The following is a 19,456-nucleotide window of genomic DNA, read 5'->3' on the forward strand; positions in this document are numbered from 1 at the left end:
TTTTCTGTATGAGATGTTGAGGTTTTCTTTATTCTCCACATATTGAGTAATTACAGATTGTATCCTGAACATTTGAATATTAAGTTATCAGACTCTGGGCCATGTTGGAGCCCTGTGAATGTGGATGTTTTTGCTTTAGCAGGCAATCACCCTGTTTAGGTTCAGTCCACAGTTCCTACCTGCCTTCTGTGGGTTGTGGTTCCCACATCAGTTAGGTTTTAGAGCCTTCGCAGTGCCGTTCGGATCGGTCCCATTGTGTACCAACAACTAGCTAGTCTGGGACTGGGCAGTGATCTATCCCAAAGTTCAGTTTTCAAAGCCTTTGGTATGCTGCTTAGGGTCAGATCCACACACGTAAAGCTTAGGTGTGAGCCCAGGAGTTCACATACAACTTTATGAGGTTGCTTTCTGGGTTCTCTCTTCTCTGAAACCTTGACACTTTATAGTCTCTAGGGTCCCTCTTCCTGGTCCTCTGGCTGGAAAGACAGAGTCTAAATTTTCCTGCTCTGCCATACACTTTCTGTGACTGTGTCTGCTTCCAGGGCCCGCAGTGAAGGATGGAAAGAGAAAAGGCAATGGGCATTATCCCCTTGCTGCTGGGAGCATCCTTCCTCTGGTCAGAGAAAAGAGTTCTCTTCCCTTGAAGTTTTAGGCACTTGCCTGGCTGCTGCAGTGGGGTTGCCTAAGGACTGGTGTGAAGAGAAACAACATCATACAGGCTTTCCCCACTCTCTCTACCCTACCCTGTTATTTTTCCCCGTTCCTAGGACCAGAAACGGAACGTGTGGAGCTCTTTCTGTCTGCATCTGGTATGCAATTCCAGATTTTGGTCAGCCTTTGAGTCCAGGCCAGGAGAGGGGGAATAAAGTGGCAAACTTACTGACAGTTTGGTGGCGCTTTGAGTTCTTCTTTCCTTCTCTCATTTTGCTGCTACTACTTTCTCTTCAGAGCGAGCTGCTCCACGTGTTTAGCCCAGGATTTAGAGTTGCATTTGGTGGAACAGAGAGGATGGAGTGGGAATAAGAACAAGAGATGGTTTTTATTTAACACACAGGGGCATGGATTTTAAAAGGCTGAAAAATTAGGGCACACTAATTTAGGGAGAAATTTCTATTTTCTCCATAGTGTGGTAGATATAAGCCTGATTCCTTGAAATTTTGTATTCACTTTTCCAGATGAACTTTAGAATAATCGTGCCCTTTTAAAAAATATAATTTTGATTCTGATGGGAATTTAGTTAAATTTATAGATTTGGTGAGAAGTAGTCTTTTTATAATATTGAGTCCTTCAATCTAAGAACATGATATGTCTTCTCATTATTTTGTCATCTTTTATGACTTTCAGTAAAATTTTTTATTTTTTCCACAAAGTTCTTGCAGAGGCTTTGGTTATATGTATTCCCAGGTATTTTACTATTTTTGTTACTACTGTGAATGTGATTATTTTTAACATAAAAAATTGGTTATTGCTGATATATAGAAGAGCTATTAATTTTGGCATATTTACTTTCTGACCAGCTGCTTTACAGAATTTTATTCGTTCTTTTATTTTCCGAGTTGATTTTCTTATTTTTCTGCACATAATGATTTATGAATTCAGTATCTCAGACTGGTTTTCTGCAAATAATGATAGTTTGGAAACTCATTTTGAAGAAAAGTTTTGGAAAGTTTTATTTTTGGTTTATTTAATCACATTCACCATTAATTCTTACACAATGTTGGGTAATAGTGGTGATATCAGACTTGCTTGTCTTGGTTTGGACTTTTTAAGAAAAATCACTGTTACAGATGCATTTTATTATGTTAATGAAAGCTATTTTTTATTCATTTCTTAAGAAATATTTCTGATTAAAATGAATACTGCATTTTATTACTCTTCCAGCATCCATAAAAATGACCATTGGTTTTTCTTATTTGACCTATTAATGTGATAACATCTTACTAATAGGACTTGCTCACATTCCTACAGTAATTCCCAGATGGTCATGGAGCAGACTGTAGAGGAATACTTCTCAAGGAGGGGCTTTTTCATGAATTATGTCCTCAGATATGTCGCACCACCACTCTCTCCCTCCCCACATTAGACCAGTGAGTCGGTATTACTGATTGTGGTGGTGTTGTCCTCAGATGTGCTGGACAGAAATGGCAAATGAGTGAATGCTCGCTATCTGAGACTTCCGATGTTGTGGTCTAGGCTAGAGGCCCCTGCCTGCCAGGAGTTAACTCTTTGGTTACTGGATTGTGGGCAGTGTGGAGGGGGCCTCCAGGGTTGGCAGGCAGGAGCTCAGTGCAGAGCTACTTACCAACTACGAGGAACTGTTTCAGTATTTTGGCAAGTGGCACAGGTGTACCAGTGCAAACTGGCTGAAGATCAGCTCTGCCTGCAGCTTTCTATAAATGCAACTTGATAAAAACAGGAGATCATGGACACTAGTTTTCATTAGTTTATTATAAAAGAAAAACAATTCCTAGAGACACAATATAAAATTCTTAATTCCTTCTACCTACTTTTTTTCCTTTCTGAGATTAAACACCCTTCACAACTCCCCAGTTGGCTCAGCCCACGCTACAACCTGACTCCCTGGCTCCTGACTGCACAGCTAGAAGTTTCCAACAACCCCCACCATGGCCAGTGCAGTGGAACCACTCTCTAAAGTGGCTGAGCCCTTTGATAAAAGTTTAAATAGTGCTAACTCATTCTAAATAAATAGTGGATGGACTGTTTCTGCCCCTAAGATTAAATCCCACATCTCTTATGCACAAGCTCCGGTCTTCCTATTACCATATTTAACATCTGGAAAGTATGGTGAAATATTCACCGATCTGTTAACCCTAGGAGTGCCATCTGTGGTCCAGATGAATCAAAATAAACAGTCAGGATATCTTCTAAAAAGCCCATGATGGCCCTTTTGGCTGTGTCTCCAGCCAGTGCCTGGACACTACTTACGTGCTTCAGGGCCATTGTGACCATTTGGTCTCTTTCCTGTGGGCTGTTGGGTCGTCCGGTGTCATCTCCCTCTGCTCCTGATTTTAAAAATTGTAGAATATAGGACTGGACCACATCCCCATTCAATTCAAGGGTTTCTTTGATGCAGGGCAGGTCTGAGGCATTGGCCAAGCTCAAAAGGTGAATCAGCGCCTGGCAGATCTGGGTCCGTAGGCTGGCACAGTACTTGAATTCCAAAAAGTCTGTGGTGTCTTCACTCTTCTGTAAGGCAGTGACCAACGCGCTCCAGATCTGAGCATACTGATCAACAGACCCATACTGCTCTCTCCTGCCCGGGGTGGAAAGGGCAGCGGCAGATCTGATGCGTACTTTGAAGTTCTTGCACGATGTCACCACTGATGTCAGGGCTTTGTAGGCCTGGGAGGTCCATGGCGCTGTCCCTAGAAAGAATCTAGTCATTAAAACGAATGAAGCCTGAGAAATAAGTGGGGTGAGAGGAAAAGGGATGGAAGGAAGCGTGTACACTAGTGCTCAAGACAGTTGTCTTATGTGTTCATATAATTCTTACAATAATTCTGTAAGATCAGGGCAGTGAGTGACTAACTGTGAGAGCCTAGGTAAGTGGCTGAGTAACAACTCCCAAACCTTCCTTTTTCCCTAGACCAGGCTGTCACATGCTTAGGGCCTCTGCTGCCCAATACAGGACCTTTGGCAACTTAGAAAAAGATTTCTTCTCTGGGAACATTCTGTCCTGAGGGGGTATCCCCCGTCTCCCCCTCCTTCCCAGCCACTGGCAACCACCGTTCCACTTTCTACTTCTATGGGATCAACTTCCTTAGCTCTCAAGTGAGTGAAAACAGGTGATTTATCTTTCTGTGCCTGGCTTATTTCACTTAATAAAATGTCCTCCAAGCTTATCCATGTTGGTGCAATGTCAGAATTTCATTCTTTTTTATGGGTGAATAGTATTCCATTGTGTATATATAACACATTTTCTTTATCTATTCATCTGCGGACGGACACTTAGGCTGATTCCACTGTCTTGGCTATTGTGAACACTGCTGCAGTAAACATGGGAGTGCAAATATCTCTTCAATATACTGATTTCCTTTCCTTTGGATATATACCCAGTAGTGTGATTGCTGGATCATATGGTAGTCCTATTTTTAGTTTTTTGAGGAACCTCCATAGAGCTAGAAAGGAGGAATAAGATCCAGTGTTACAGCACTGTAGGGGTGACTGTAATTAACAACAGTTTATTGTATACTTTCAATTAGCTATAAGAGAGGATTTTGAATGTTCCCAACACAAAGAAATGATAAATGTTTTAGGTTAAAAAAAAAAAAGCAAACTAAACTATAGTGACAGAAAGTAAAGCAGTTGGGGGGAGGGAGGGAAGAATTACAAAGGCACAGGATGATAAGAAAACCTTGGGAGTACTGAATATGCTCATTCTCTTGATTGTGGTGATGGCTTCATGTGTGTATACAGATGTTAAAACTTACATTGTACATTTTAAATATATGCAGTTTACTGTATATCAATTATTCCTTAATACAGCTGTTTAGGAAAAAAAAAAATTTCTTCATGCAGACTAGCATCCAGACCCTGCTCTGCCCACAGCAAGTCATGCATTTTATTGCAAAGAAAAAGAAAACTTCTAATTTTGAGAATAAGATGCCCAGATTTTTTTTCTCTTCTCCATTTCTACAGGCCCTAGGAAACCAGCCTGCTTTCCTCCTCACCAGAGCTAACACTACCCACTCCATTCTACGGTATCCTTACTCCTCAAGGTGGGTGACAGAGTAGAACACAGCTTCTCTAACTCTCCCAGCCCTTCCCGACTTCTTTATTGCCTCTGAAGACAGGCAAACAGGCCCTTTCCATTTGGTGGATGCTACTGGCATTTACAATGCACCACTGATAGAAGTCCTAGAATCTCACATTCTGTCCCATCACTGTCCTTAGTCAGTCTTCTAGCTCCCTTTTCTTATGTGGCTCCTGACAGCTCTGCCATTCGATTCTTTTTAGTCCTCAAATTTCCCGCCTCTTTGGAGCTCCCATTTCCCTCCAGGTCACGCAGCCTCCTTTCTTCAGGTCAGCTTCTCTCTCTCCAGTAAGTTGAGGGCAAGGGCCAGACAGGACGGCAGGTAGGAACCAACCATCACTGAGGTGCCCTGGTTTCAAGGACTTCTTGGCACTCTAGAAGGCAGACATCCACCTCATGAGCTCCAATCCCAAATGTCACCTTAGGCTATTTCCTCAGTGGAAAAGGCCATGAGGCTACTTTTCTACTAGCTCCACACTGACTGGTCTACCTGGATGCTCTGAGCAATAAAGGGGAGCAAAGCCAGGTTCCCTTAACTTGATGCATACTCTGCTGGCCCAGAAGGTTTTCTCCTCTCCAGGAACACACCCTTAGGTTTCAAATCTTGTCAGAAAGAAAGATGTATGAGGGCACTTCAAAAAGTTCATGGCAAGATTTGTATTACCTTTTTTTTTTTTTTTTTTTAAGACGACCAGTAAGGGTTAAGATGCTCCTTAACCCTTGACTTGGTGTTGTCCACACCACACTCTCCCAAGTGAGCTAACCGGCCATCCCTATATTGGGATCCGAACCCATGGCCTTGGTGTTATCAGCACCACACTCTCCCAAGTGAGCTACAGGCTGGCCCTAGGTTTGTATTGTCTTTTAATTCTATTTTTCCATGAACTGTTTGAAGTACCCTTGTATAAGGCAAACGCTGGCATTCAAAGCAAATGGGATTTGGAGGCTATGGTCCATACACCTAGGCAGCCACTAGCCCTGAATGATATACCAAAGTGCATGGCATGTAATTAGAGACAGCTACACTCCTTATATGTAGCATCCACTTCTGTACCAAGAACTCATATGGGATTTCCAATTTGTACCCTCTTTCTCTCATTTTTTTTCTTTTATTTTTTTCCTGATTGTTAAAACATTATATGCTCAATGTAGAAAATTTAGAAAACAAAAGCAGAAAAAATCTGTCCCTTTATTACACCCAGAGGCAACCAATGTTAATAATTAGGCCAATTTCCTTTCAGTCTTTTTTCTATCCATCTATTGAGATCATACTTTAGAAATGATTTAACATCCTGCTTTAGTTTTCTTAACATCAGAAGTATTTTCCCAGATTATCAAAAACTCTTTGTAAATATAATTTTAAATGGCAACAAAATATCCCATTAAATCTATACACAATGATTTATTTCATCATTCCCTAAACTTTAGTTTTCAGTATGTTTCCATTTTTTTCTAATACTGTGATAAATAACATTGTGACAAACATCTTTAACAACATAGATTGGTGTGTGCTGTCCAGAGGCCCTCTACCAGAGAGATGAGGGAAACTTTCTTACCTAATGGAAGGGCAGGATTTTTAAATACATTTCCCATTGCATAACAAGCATTCCATCGGACTTTCATGGCAGCCTCAATTAGAATGGTAGAAATTAGGGCCTGGATAGACTCCTCAATGATTTCAGCAAATCTGGGTTTTTCTATATGAGAGGGCTGCAGAAAATGCAGCAAATTTCCAAGGGCTCGGACTGCATTACTCTTTACCTAAAACAAAATGTAAAAGACTTAGAAATCTGTTTTGCCCAAGAGATATTTCAGAAAGTATAATTTCAACTTTAAAAAACCCTGGAGGTCCTAGGCTTCTTAAAACAAGAGGAGCTAATAAAATATGCAACCTGTGAATGAACACAAGTGCAAGTCCTCAGAACTCTGCAAGGTCTTTTCTGGTTAACATTCTGAGCCATCAAAAAGGTGAGGTTCCACAAAGCTCCTCTCCTTGACTTTTTCAGTGCTAGACTGGACCTCAGAGAGGTCCATTTTCCTTGTTTTATAGAGATGGATAAGGCCCAGGGACAAAAGGACAAGGCAAGGAAGAGAAACTAGGTTTCATAATTCCAGTCCAATACTTTTTCTACTAGAGTGTTTCAATCTTTGCAGCATACTAGAATCATTGAAGCAGGTTTTTGTTTTTCTGTTTTTTTTAAAACCAATTTCCAGGCTCTAACCCCAGAAATTCTGATTGAATTAGTCTGAGGTAGGGCTTCCAGGTGATTAACAGGTTTTCTAGGGCCGACCCTGTGGCGCACTCGGGAGAGTGCGGTGCTGGGAGCGCAGCAACGCTCCCGCCGCGGGTTCGGATCCTATATAGGAATGGCTGGTGCGCTCACTGGCTGAGTACCGGTCACGAAAAAGACAAAAAAAAACCAAACAAACAGGTTTTCTAACCACTGTACTAAATTAAGTGCTTGCTATGGGTCAGGTTCTATGCTAGGTGCTTTAATATAAGGTACCTCGGAGTCCAGTGAAGTATATGTAATGACTTTATGACCTTCAGAAGTTACATAATGTACTGAGGTCACTCAGCTACTAAAGGGCAAGCCAGGACTTGAATTCATACCTGCCTGAGTTAAAGCCCAGGCCTATGCTTTCTAAACACATTAGTGTTAGAGGGGATATTCAAAGCCAGGGGCTGCTCACATCTTTCTGAATTGTCAATTCTACTTACAGATTTTTTTTTTGAAAAAAACAGATTAATATTAAAACAAACATGAATGAATACACCAAGTAGTATTACAATGGGCACTGGTATTTTTCATGAGACAGGAGACAGTAAGAAAGTGTACAAGTGTGGAGTGGGCCACTTCATATCCTGAGCACACCCTCAATCTCCTTTGAAAGGGGTACATTTGATGGGATAGTTTGAGAAGCATCACACCACACTAAGCTAGCAGCTGTGCTGCAATTATAATACACCTAGTATCTAAATGAGAAATACTAGGTTTTGTTTTGAGTCTACCTTGTCTTTATCCTTGGATGCTTCTATAGCTGATTGCAACATTTTCAAGAGCAGGAGACCAGAGAACTCTTCCCGGAAACTTGGGTCTTGTGTGTCCCTGTTCCATCCAGAGCAGGCAAAACACATTAAAAGGTAAAACTCATACATACATGTATAACAACATATAATAACCACTTATATACTTATAAAAATATATTCACTTAGTATAACTATAAAAACTTTGGGAAAGCAATTTAACAAATCTGTTCAGATTATAGCAAGAATTTACAGTATATATCTTCTGACCTAGTAATTCTACATCTAGGACTACATCCAAAAGGAGAATCTTTTTTTTTTTTATTGTAACATAGTTGACTGTACATATCTGTGGGGCACAGAGCTGACTATCAATACCTGTGTGTAATATGTGATGCTCCAAAAGGAATATCTCAAAATGGAGATTTCATGCATAAAAATGTTCACTGAACATAAAGGCCTACAAAAGCCTAAAATAACTTAAATGTTCAATAATAGGGGAACGTAAGTAATCATTACATAGTGATGACTGTGTAATAATAAATAAGGATTTATAAAAAGCCAGTCATAGGGCCGGCCCGTGGCTCACTCGGGAGAGTGCGGTGCTGATAACACCAAGGCCATGGGTTCGGATCCCACACAGGGATGGCCGGTTTGCTCACTGGCTGAGCATGGTGCTGACAACACCAAGCCAAGGGTTAAGATCCCCTTACTGGTCATTTAAAAAAAAAAAAATGCCAGTCATAGAGGAGAATGTTTATACATGTCACTTATACTGAGTTAAGGGACAAAAAGCAGGACACTTGTGTCTGAATAACAATAGTTACCTCTGGGGAGGGGAACTAGGGTGTTAGGGTAGGAGAATGGCTTTACACTGAATCTCCCTTTGTACTATTTGAATTTATTTTTAACTTGTAAACATAGTACTTAAAAAAAATACAAACACTATATTGTAAAAGGAGGGCAAACATTACTACAGTTTTGGATTTCAAATTTCCTATTTTCTATAATTCGGACATATTACTTACACTAGTATAAAATATTTTTTATACGTATATATCCTAATATATTCCCAATATATAGTAAGAACAGCTTATTAATCTTATTACTTGAAGGAATATAAAACAAAACAGAGCAGGAAGACTGACTGCATAATATGGGAGATTGTTGCTAATTCTTTCATAGTAGTGATCCAAGACATCATTTTGAGACTACAACCTCAGAAGTCACCCAGGGAAAATAAGCTCAGTCACCTACATGTTGACAATCAGAGTGTCTGTCAGGTTGCCCAGGGACCAGGCTGCTTTGGCTCGGACATTCAGAGACTTGTCTTGAAGTGACATCAATACTGCATTTGCTGTGTCTGCAACAAATATGACATCCTATAAGATAGACAAAACAAAACACTGCAGTTACTTTAGGAGTTCACACTATTACCTTTGAAATTCTCAAATTTCTTTTCAGATAAAGCTATAAGCCTTTACTGCAAGTTTCTATTTGGAAATCAAAATTCATTTACTCAATCAACTTACTTTTCTTCTTATATATTACAATTTGGACACTCAATAAAATCCTAGGGAAAGTTCTCCCATGATTTTGATATGTGTCACAAACACCCGAGGAGCCTGTGGATTTTGCTCTTGTGACCATCTTATAACCTGGCCTGACAGTTATTTATGAATTTTGTGCTTGGGTTGATATCCACCTCAGGAAACAATATTCTGACTATGAAATGCATTGCCAAAACATAGTCTATTCACTACATACTTTTCAGGGTGATAAATGTCACAGGTAAGAGTGAGGGAGAACTTCATTTCCTTCTTAGGAAAAACTTATCAGCTTTCTAAATTATCAGTACCACATGGTAATATCTCATTTCATTTTTATTCAATCATTCATTAAGTTAAGCATTTACTGGGCACCTGGAGTCCCAGGCAGTGTGTTAAGTAATTAAAAATAAATGAACTATAGGCATTATCATATTTTAGAGGCAAAAAAGGAAATCAGATTACAAAGCAATTTAATTTCCTTTAGTATCTAATTCAGGAACTCTATATCCACAAAAAAAGCGGTCATATGGACTATAAAAGAGGCACAGAAGAGCTAACTAAGTAGGCTCACTCTGACCTACTTACCTGTCTGAGACAGGGAAAAAGCACGTAGACTCCAAGGGCCCGTGAGGTTGCAGCTTTCACTAAACGGTTCGTGCTGTCGTTCAGCCCGAGCAGCACTGTGATACACAGGATCTGCTTGTCATTCTGCAATGAGAAGGTTGACAAAGGAAAAGTGAGAGTGAAATAACTGAGCCAAAGCCTCCCACAAATGACTGTGAAGTATCTGTGCTTGAGTTCATATTCAGAAGCCAAACACCACCTGTGACCTTGAGGCTACTCTGATAAAGAGCAGGTTCGATTCATATTCAGTTATTATCTGAGCACGCACCAGCATCTTATCACATTTAACCTCTACAATCATGTGAATTAGGTCATTTTATTCTCCTACCTAATAAAAGCTGCTTTCTTTATAAAAGCTAATTTATACAAGAAGAACAGATACAAATTCCAGTGAGAACTAAAGAAGCAGTTTGAATATTGCTAAGGCCTGAATGCTTATTTCCCCCCAAAATTCATATGCTGAAAATCCTTACACCCAAAGTAATAATATTAGGAGGTAAGGGCTTTGGGAGGCAGTTAGCTCATGGGGGTAGAGCCCTCCTGAATGGAATTAGAGCCCTTATACAAGGCCCCAGAGAGCTGCCTTGCCCCTTCCACCACGTGAGGACACAGTTAAAAGGCACCACCTATGAACCACAGAGTGAACAAATCTGCCTGCACTTTGATCTTAAACTTTCCAACCTCAAGAACTGTGAGAAATAAATTTCTGTTGTTTAGAAGCAACCCAGTCTATGGTGTTTGATTATTAGTAGTTCAAACAGACTAAGACAAATACTCTATGTTTGGGCACCAAACCTAAGTATTTTCACATACTTTATGTTATTTATTACATGATTCCCATCTTATAGATGAAAATACTAGGTTTTAGAGAAGTTAAGATAGTCAAAGAACAAGGAAGCAGAAGTGCTATGATTTAAGCCCAGGTCTTTTGAACTTTGGATATTTTTGAAATCTCTCTGCCTTCAAAGCCTCTGCTACTCTCAATTCTACCACCAATATTCCAAACCAGAAACAGCTCTCCTGATACATTAAGATTTTACTTTAACTTTTCTGATTTGCTGTTCCTCACTGCCTTCACCCCAAATTCAAGCAGAATAAGCACTTTTTTCTCAGAGATGATGCTGAATACTGGTTCAGAATGAGAAAGAATTGAATTCAAGCTCTGACGCTCAGGGTATCATTTAAGGGTGAGAAAATACACCTCAAATTACCGGCAGACTGCTGAAGGCTTCTGGCAAGATGGAAGACAGGGCATCACAGGCGCTTGCCTGGAGAGTCGGGTGTTCTGAGTTCTGCAGGGCTCTGGGTAAAGGACCATTCAACATCATTGTCCAGAACATCACCACCTGCAACAGAGGCACAGTTAAAACTGCAGCCCAGGATATACAGTGGAACCAACTCAAAGCTAAGCCTACCAGAGATGGCCTTAGTAAGGAAACATTTTTCCTTAAAGTAGTAGCTTTTTGTAAATGCTTTCACTGGTTCCTCTTCCATGTGATGAAAAGAACTTTAGAATACAACTGGTTGAATCCTTCCATTTTATTGATTAGATTACAGTCTGATAATATTAAATAGCAATAGCGATAACGAGGAGGAGGAGGATGAAGATGGTGACGACAGTAACAACAGCAGCATTAGCAGCTAATGTTTTTCAGAGAGCTTATCACATACCAGGCATTGTTGCAAACACTTTACACATACCAACTCATTTTAATCCTCAACACAACTAAATGAAGTCTATATAACCCCATTTTCACACAAGGAAACCAAAGCACAAAGAGATAATATAACTTGCTAATTGGTAGCAGGGATCAACTAGAATCCAGATCAACTGACACCCAGCTACAGCTCTTTCAGCCTGACCCTATGTGGGCATACAGATCAGGCTCCCAGAGCAGCCCAGAGGCCAAGTGTTTGGCTCCAAAGAGCACAGGATCCAGAGGCAGAGCTGGGATTGAGTCCTTCAATTGCTGCTTCTGTTTCTGTAACCTCAGGTGAGTCACTTAACCTGTCTAAGCTTTGGTTCCTCTTTAATAAAGGAGGGCAAAGACATCTACTTTGCAGAATCTGTGATAATAAAATGTAATATTGTGTGTAAAGTTCCTAGCATAGGGTCTTGTACACAGTGGACACTCTTAAATTGGGCACTAGGCTGTTTTAGGTACTTTGAAGAATTATCTCACTTCAAAGGCCACAAAAGGTAGGCATCTGAATAGCTTCCTTCCCATGCTTTATAAAGCCCTGGTATTTCACATTCATTTGCAAATCTGTCTGTGGTCTTGGTATCTCCAACTTCCGTCCCAGGGACTTAGTCCTGGGTTTTGCTGTGTATTTCATGCATCAGTTCTGCCCTCTCCTTCCACCTCATTTCCTGGAAACCCAGACTGGGCCCTCCTGCCCCAACCAGAAGAATGTGGACAGAAGTTATGGCTGCCAGCCTCCATCATGGCCCACAATTATTCTCACCTACTACTATTTACATGTGTGCAGTCCCCTCCCACAATGAATAGGGCTGACCTGTGTAACCAATAGGATGTTGTGGATATGACAGTGTGAAACTTCTGAAACTAAGTCATAAAACACCCTGCAGCTTCTGTCTTGCTCTCTCTCTCTTGGATCACTTGCAAGGAAGGAAGCTGGCTGTCATGTCAAGAGGATACTCAAGTGGACCTCTGGAAGAGGTCCTCATGGGGAGGAACCGAGTGAGACCTTCTACCAATAGCCAACACTAACTTGTTAGTATATGAGTGAGCCATCTTGGAAGATCTTCCAACTGCTGTCAAGTCTTCAATTGACCACAGCCCTGGGTGGCATCTTGACCACCACCTCATGAGACCTGAGCTAGAACCAACTAGTCAAGCTACTCCTAATTCCTGACCCACAGAAACTGTGTGAGAGAATAAATGTATGCTGTTGTTTTAAACCGCTAAGTGTTCAGGATTAATTTATTACTCAGCAATAGACAAGTAATACATAATATATATGTCTTTTTTACAGATGAAACAATGCCTGAGTCTGAACAGTTAAGAGGCTTGCCCAAAGTCACTTATCTAGCAAGGGAAGAAGTCTGAATTCAAACCTAATTCTGTCTGATGACCAAGCTCAAATCATCTCCCTGCAAATGGTTACATGAAAGCTTTAGTGACAACCTAAGGAAGGAACTAGGGTTAGACATTTTTAATTTACTGCAAGAATGATGGAAACTGTAAAGGGAAAAGAACAGGCAGGATGAGGAGGACAAAGGGAGAAAACATCAACACTGAATTAATTTTGCTTTTGGCACTAAACAGAAACTTTTTTTGGTGGGGTCATGTGTCCCTCATCCAAAGAACTGGCACAGTGTGGGGTCAACAGAAAAACTCAAGATCACAGGAATTTAATAAGAATCATGGGGGGGGTATGGGGGGTGTTGAAGGGATTAAAGGAATTAAAAGTAAGCACCTACTATGTGCCAGCATCTTTACATTTCCATTCAATTTTCAACAGCCTTGTCATTTAAGGATTATTATTCCTCTTTAGAATGAGAAACTATGCTAATAACCACACATTCATTAAGTGATACTCCCTAGATTTGGTTTCATACCTTCTGATTCAAAATCCATGGCCTGTCCTACCATTCTAGTTTGCCTTTTGGGCAGGCTGACTAAACAAAGTAGGTTTTATGCAAAAGAAATATTGGTTTACCATTGCTGGTTTTATGTCACATATAATCCTACCACATACTGAATCACGAATAAACTAAAATGCAAATAAAACCTATTCATGCTAGTTTCATGTCATCCTAGATCATAAATCCTAATTTTGACATTGGAAGAAACCATAACATTTACTCCACTTTATCACTGAGCCTCAAAATAAAACTGCAACTGAAGCACTAAGAAAAGAGAAAACTATGAATTGGCATTTACTTACCAAGAAGACTGGTACTCTCTGATCAGGTGCTACAGTAGAATCTGGTTTATACTGCTGTATTAAGCCTGTACCCAGTTCTTCCAGAAGCTGCCAAGATAACAGAAATAATTATCAAAGTACAGTATTAGAACTATGGATGTTACAAACAATTTCACTTCAGTTTAGAGATGAGCTCAAATCAAGGGGACAAATAATTTCCAACCGATTTTCTTTCTTTTCTCAGTAACTCCTATAACAGAGTCATTCTGCCAAGGAGTAAAATCAACAGCTTCATACTGTTATTACCAAATCAATTCTTTGAGTTTATTTGTAAGAGATGAAAATAAAGGAACATATGTCTTCTTTACCTGAAACCTTTTTAAGAAATCTCAGAATTGACGGACATGTGGCAGAGGGAAGAATATAAAGTGAAGAGAAGAAAAAACCATGTGGCTTTTAATAAAAATTACCTTTGCTCCATGGAGCTGAATGGACGGATCTGCTTCCCCCATGCACTTGCAAATCACCTCTCCAAGCTCCATCAAGTAGATCTGAGCCACTGAAAAGTAGCCCCTTGCCAGATGAGCCAATACCTGCGAAGAGAGCAGGGAATTAACCCCAAGACCTGAATGCAAGGCTGTAACGTCCAGAAAATGTCACTATTTCAGAAATCACTCACACTTAACAAAGGACTGAAATCTGATACTGAATGAAATGAAGAACAACCATAATCTTTTGTTTTATGACTAACATCAATTAATTATACCATAATTTTATGGTACTTTATAGTTTATGATTGCTTTTCATCAATACTATCTTATTTACGTCTCAGAACAATTCTTTGAGGTAAGTATTAATTGAATTTTACAGCTGAAGAAACTAAGGCCGAAAAGGTTAAAGGACACATTTAATGTTATCCAGATCATTAGCAGCAGACCCCAGGACCAAGCCTCTGTCTTAGACCATATTTGAGTACAGAAAAAGCAAATACTTTTATCTAGGGTCATTTTCTTCCTCTGAATTATTTTGTTTCTCTAAGCAGACACAAGACCAGAGAGAAGAATATAGACAATTAAACATTTAACCTTAAGTTGTAAAAATCAAAGATTAATTGTACAATATCTTTCAGAGTTATTATACAATCTATTATACCCACTTGTCATGTAATATCTGAGGTGACTAAAATAGTTTGCAACGAAAGAACAGAAAGGAATGAATCTGACATTTTATAACCAAGAACCATTTCTCACTCCCCCAAACAAAACAGTAACAAAAACAAACCACCCTATACAACTCCCACTAACACCACTGACATGTGGTTTGGTTTTACACTATTGTCACAGACATACTTCTCACAATCCCCCTATGAAGGAGAAACAATTAATTCCACTTCAGGGATAAGGAAATGAAACCTCCTACCTGTAAGGCCTCTAGTCGCATGGGGGATGGTTCATAGGTGCTTCCTGCGGCAGAGCCAGCATCGCTACCTGAACAGGAATCCTCCTTGGGCAGTACAATAGTGCAAATGCAAAGTCGAATGAGCCAGCAGGGCTCTGTAGACCCCTTAGGTGAGCTAATTGATGCCTCTTCCAGAGAGGGTCCTGCGGGAGCTTTCTTCCACCAATCAGGAGGGCTGAGGTGAGGAGTTGCTGAACTGCCATTATTGAGTCCAGAAGAACAAGGCTGTTGTAGAAGTAGCTGGACTTCAGGTAAAGGTGCATGAGTGGACACTATAGCTCCCAAGAGTGTAAGACTTGACACACGAACATTAACATCTGTCAAAAGAAACAGTAAGAACTTGTCACCATGGGAAGAGCTATCATAAGGATCACAGTTATTCCTATAGGCAATTAAGAATTTTTAGATGTTTATTTAACCTGAATCTAATTAAACCTCTAGACCTAATTTCCAGTTTATAGGAAACACATGAGACAAGGGAATAACCACCATAAACAAACAATCCAACGAATCGAGAATGTGAGACATTCTACAAGACAATTGGCTTGGATTCTTCCAAAAATCAGTATTATAAAAAAAAAAAAAAAGGTGGGGAGGCACTGCTCTAGATTAAAAAAGACAAAAGTGACAAAGTAACTAAATGCAATGCATGAACTTTGAATGAATCCAGGATTAAAAAAAAAAAGCTAAAAGGTATGTGTATAGATTCATTTTTCTGCATGTGGATGCTCAGCTATTCTAGCACCATTTGTTGAAAACGCTACCTTTGCTCCTTTGTCATAGATCAGCTGATGATATTAACATCGGTCTATTTCTGGGCTCTCTATTTTGTCCCATTGACCTATTTGTCTGTTCTTCTGCCAATACCACAGTGTCTTGATTACTGTAGTTTTATAGTACATTTTGAAGTTGGGTAGTGTCAGTCCTTCAATTTTGTTCTTCTCTACCAATATTGTGGTGGTTATTCTGGGTATTTTGCCTCTCCATATAAACTTTAGAATCAGTTTGTTGATATCTACAAAATAACTTGCTGGGATTTTGATTAGGATTGCATTAAATCTACAGATCAAGTTGGGAAGAACTGACATCTTGACAATATTGAGTCTTCTTATGCATGAACATCGAATATCTCTGTATTTATTTAGTTCTTTAATTTCTTTCATCAGAGTTTTATAGTTTTCTTTATATAGGTCTTATACATATTTTGTTAGACTTATAACTAAGTATTTCAGAGTCTGAAAATTCTAAAAATAAAATTACTAGAGGATAAAGCCAGACAGTTGAAAGGGACCTTTGAGACATGGTCCACAACCCTCAGTTGAAGATGCAGATAAAGAAAAGCTGGTGTAGTGGAATGAGCAGGGGACTGAGTCAGGGGACTTGGGTTGTTTTAATCTTACTTCTGCCACTAACATGATGAGACAGCTTATAGTGAGATTTATCTTTCTGGGTTCTGTTGTACACATTGGTGTAAGGAGTGGATTGGACTTAGTTTACACATCATTATCTCATTTCAGCCTCATAAAAAGCTTGATAGGTATAATTCTTCCGGGTAGGAGGAAATTAGGGTTCAGAGAAGGCCATGGCTAGCAGATGGCAGAAATGGGAGTGGGCTGTGGACCCTTGGACTGACTCCAGCTCCAGTGCTCTTCCTATGATGTCACAGAAAACATCCATGCCTCCTTCTTGTTCTGCAATTCTGACTGAAAACTCCAACTCATCAGAACGTGTTCTGCTCTGAAGGCTTGCAAACAAAAGAAAAACAAATATTCTAAAGGCGAGTGTTTACAGCACATATACATTATGTGCAGGGGTCAAATTAGGAAATAAGACAAGACTATAGTTAGTGAGAATTTGAAGTTCTGGGATTTTATCTGAACTTCAGAGGACATAATTTTTTTTTTTTTTAAAGATGACCAGTAAGGGGATCTCAACCCTTGACTTGGTGTTGTCAGCACCACGCTCTCCCAAGTGAGCTAACCAGCCATCCCTACATAGGGATCCGAACCCGTGGCCTTGGTGCCATCAGTATCACACTCTCCCAAGTGAGCCACAGGCTGGGCCCCAGGACATAATGTTAAAGAAGTCAGATTTTACATTCCAGTTTTTCTTTCCAAAAAAGAGGATGATATCTGTCTATCTGTCGGTCTGTCCATCCTCTACCTATGCCTAAAGGATATAAACTATCATACACTTGAGGAGGGCCACCTGCACTTGGCTCAATCCTAGTTCTAAGGGGATACTGGTTACTGTCCTAAAGCATCGAAGAAGCATTAAACTTCACAATTAATTCTCAAACTCACTTCTTCCATTGGGTATTGAGGGGTCAGAAGTGTGATTCTAGCAATAGTTGGTACCCTTGAAAAGTTGAGGAGAATAAGTAGAAATCTCTTAGATTTGTAAAAATGCTCTGAATATTTGTTTTAAAAAACTAATATTCTACATTTGATTGACAGAAAGAAGCAATCAGTTTTAAATCACTACTAACCTTTGTGGCGGATATAAGGCTTTATTTTGTTCCAGACTTTGGTCAGCAGGCTGAGTTTCAGACGGTTATAAGGTGCATTTGATACTAAATTTGCAAGGCACTGTAAAACACAAAAAATAACTCATTAGTATACTTGATTAAGCCACAGCATAGAAACAAAATTTTATGGCATTTTGTTAAAAAAGTCTTTACACTTATTTGAAAATCAGTCTTTTTTTTTTTTTTAAAAATAACACTTGTTTCTCATTGGTACAACTTAATACTAAAAATAAAGGAGTGTTTTTTGTAAGTCATTTATTTGAACATACAGAGATTATAGGTAAGATCAGACAAGTAGGTAGATTGCTAAATGGGTTATCTTTAAACAAATTATTACTTAGTTATATTCTTAAGTTACTCTATGCCACCTAAAACATTATACAAAACTGAAACAGAGAAAACCCCTCTGAAACCCCTATGGGTAACTTGGCATATTTACCTTAATTATCTGAGTAAGGGTCTGTGAGGATGACTCTGCCACCAAAGCTAACAAAAGACATCTGTGCAACTCTCTAATGCTGGAAGCAATCATCACGGAGAAGGGAGTAAAAGCCCTTCTGTGGTCACTGGTGTCTTCAGCAACAGAAAGAAACTGCTTTGAGCCTTCCAAGATGGCGGATAAAACTTGCAGAGCACAGGCACGAGTCTGAAATTTCAGGATGATTCACAGTTAAAAATCAGGAGTTGAAGTCCCTTCTTCCTACATATATTTAATTTTCAAAATATTTAGAATCATTTTAATTGGAAGAATAAAGTCAATTGGATTATCTATCAGGTCCTAAAAGAGCCATGTACTAGGCCACTTGTACCTCACACCTAAAAAAAAAAATCTTAAATCACATTGTGTTAGGTTTTCTTATAGTAAGGTATAAATTTAAGCTACATCATAACACAAAAACCTGAAATCCTGAGCATGAGAATAATTTAAAGATTAGAGGTCTGGTTTATTCAAGCACAAGGCCACCTGAAAAGATGGAACTAAATAGCCCATGGAGTAGAAAAATTACACAAGTCCAGAGTGTGTTTCAAATCAAATTCCTGAGAACATTCTGCTTTACATTCCACTTTGAAGAATCTGAGCACTCAATATTAACTTAAATTAGAAACTTGTGTACATTCAACTTGGCAGGTATCATTAGTGATCCAACTTTAGAAACAGCCTTAGGTGCAGAAAATAACACTGCCTGTACTGAGAGTACATGATAATCAAAAAAGGTATACCATTAAGTATAATATCATGGATGGAAAGTTTAAAAAGTGCCCTTTATCATACTGGTCATGAAAAGTGTCACTACATCAAGATTTTCTTATAAGGTTAAAAGATTACTGTCACGCCTCTGGAAGCCCCCTGGGCCCTGGTGGGATGGGAGTGGCCCCCACCCTGGGCCTCAGCCACACACCCCCTCCCTCCAAAACCAGGCCAGACCCCCACTCCCCACCCCCACCTCCCTCCCTCTCTCCCACTGCCACATCTTAGGAAAAAAAAAAAATTACTTTCATTTGGTACTCTGTGTTATTAGAAATCAGAAACAAAAAAAGAAATGAAAAGAAAGCCAATTTAACCAAAATGGAATATAGGTAATAAACGCACGACTGTTAACATG

The 19,456-nt window shown here is 39.5% G+C and overlaps 1 protein-coding gene across 1 annotated transcript in view; it reads right to left on the reverse strand.

Moving 5' to 3' along the window:
• Positions 1-1,904: 1,904 nt before the first annotated feature.
• Positions 1,905-19,456, reverse strand: part of HEATR6 (HEAT repeat containing 6) — a 36,306-nt gene continuing 18,754 nt past the window's right edge. Inside the window, exons 10-20 of the mRNA XM_063112360.1 lie at positions 18,292-18,498; positions 17,814-17,913; positions 15,287-15,642; positions 14,338-14,460; positions 13,889-13,975; positions 11,188-11,322; positions 9,938-10,060; positions 9,060-9,184; positions 7,788-7,884; positions 6,331-6,535; positions 1,905-3,386 (exon numbers count right to left, since the gene is read on the reverse strand). Coding sequence (XP_062968430.1) covers positions 2,815-3,386; positions 6,331-6,535; positions 7,788-7,884; positions 9,060-9,184; positions 9,938-10,060; positions 11,188-11,322; positions 13,889-13,975; positions 14,338-14,460; positions 15,287-15,642; positions 17,814-17,913; positions 18,292-18,498 — 2,130 coding nt within the window. The 3' untranslated portion in view covers positions 1,905-2,814. The remainder of the gene's footprint in view (positions 3,387-6,330; positions 6,536-7,787; positions 7,885-9,059; positions 9,185-9,937; positions 10,061-11,187; positions 11,323-13,888; positions 13,976-14,337; positions 14,461-15,286; positions 15,643-17,813; positions 17,914-18,291; positions 18,499-19,456) is intronic.

The sequence above is a fragment of the Cynocephalus volans genome, chromosome 10, assembly GCF_027409185.1.
Source record: "Cynocephalus volans isolate mCynVol1 chromosome 10, mCynVol1.pri, whole genome shotgun sequence".
Classification (NCBI taxonomy): domain Eukaryota; kingdom Metazoa; phylum Chordata; class Mammalia; order Dermoptera; family Cynocephalidae; genus Cynocephalus; species Cynocephalus volans.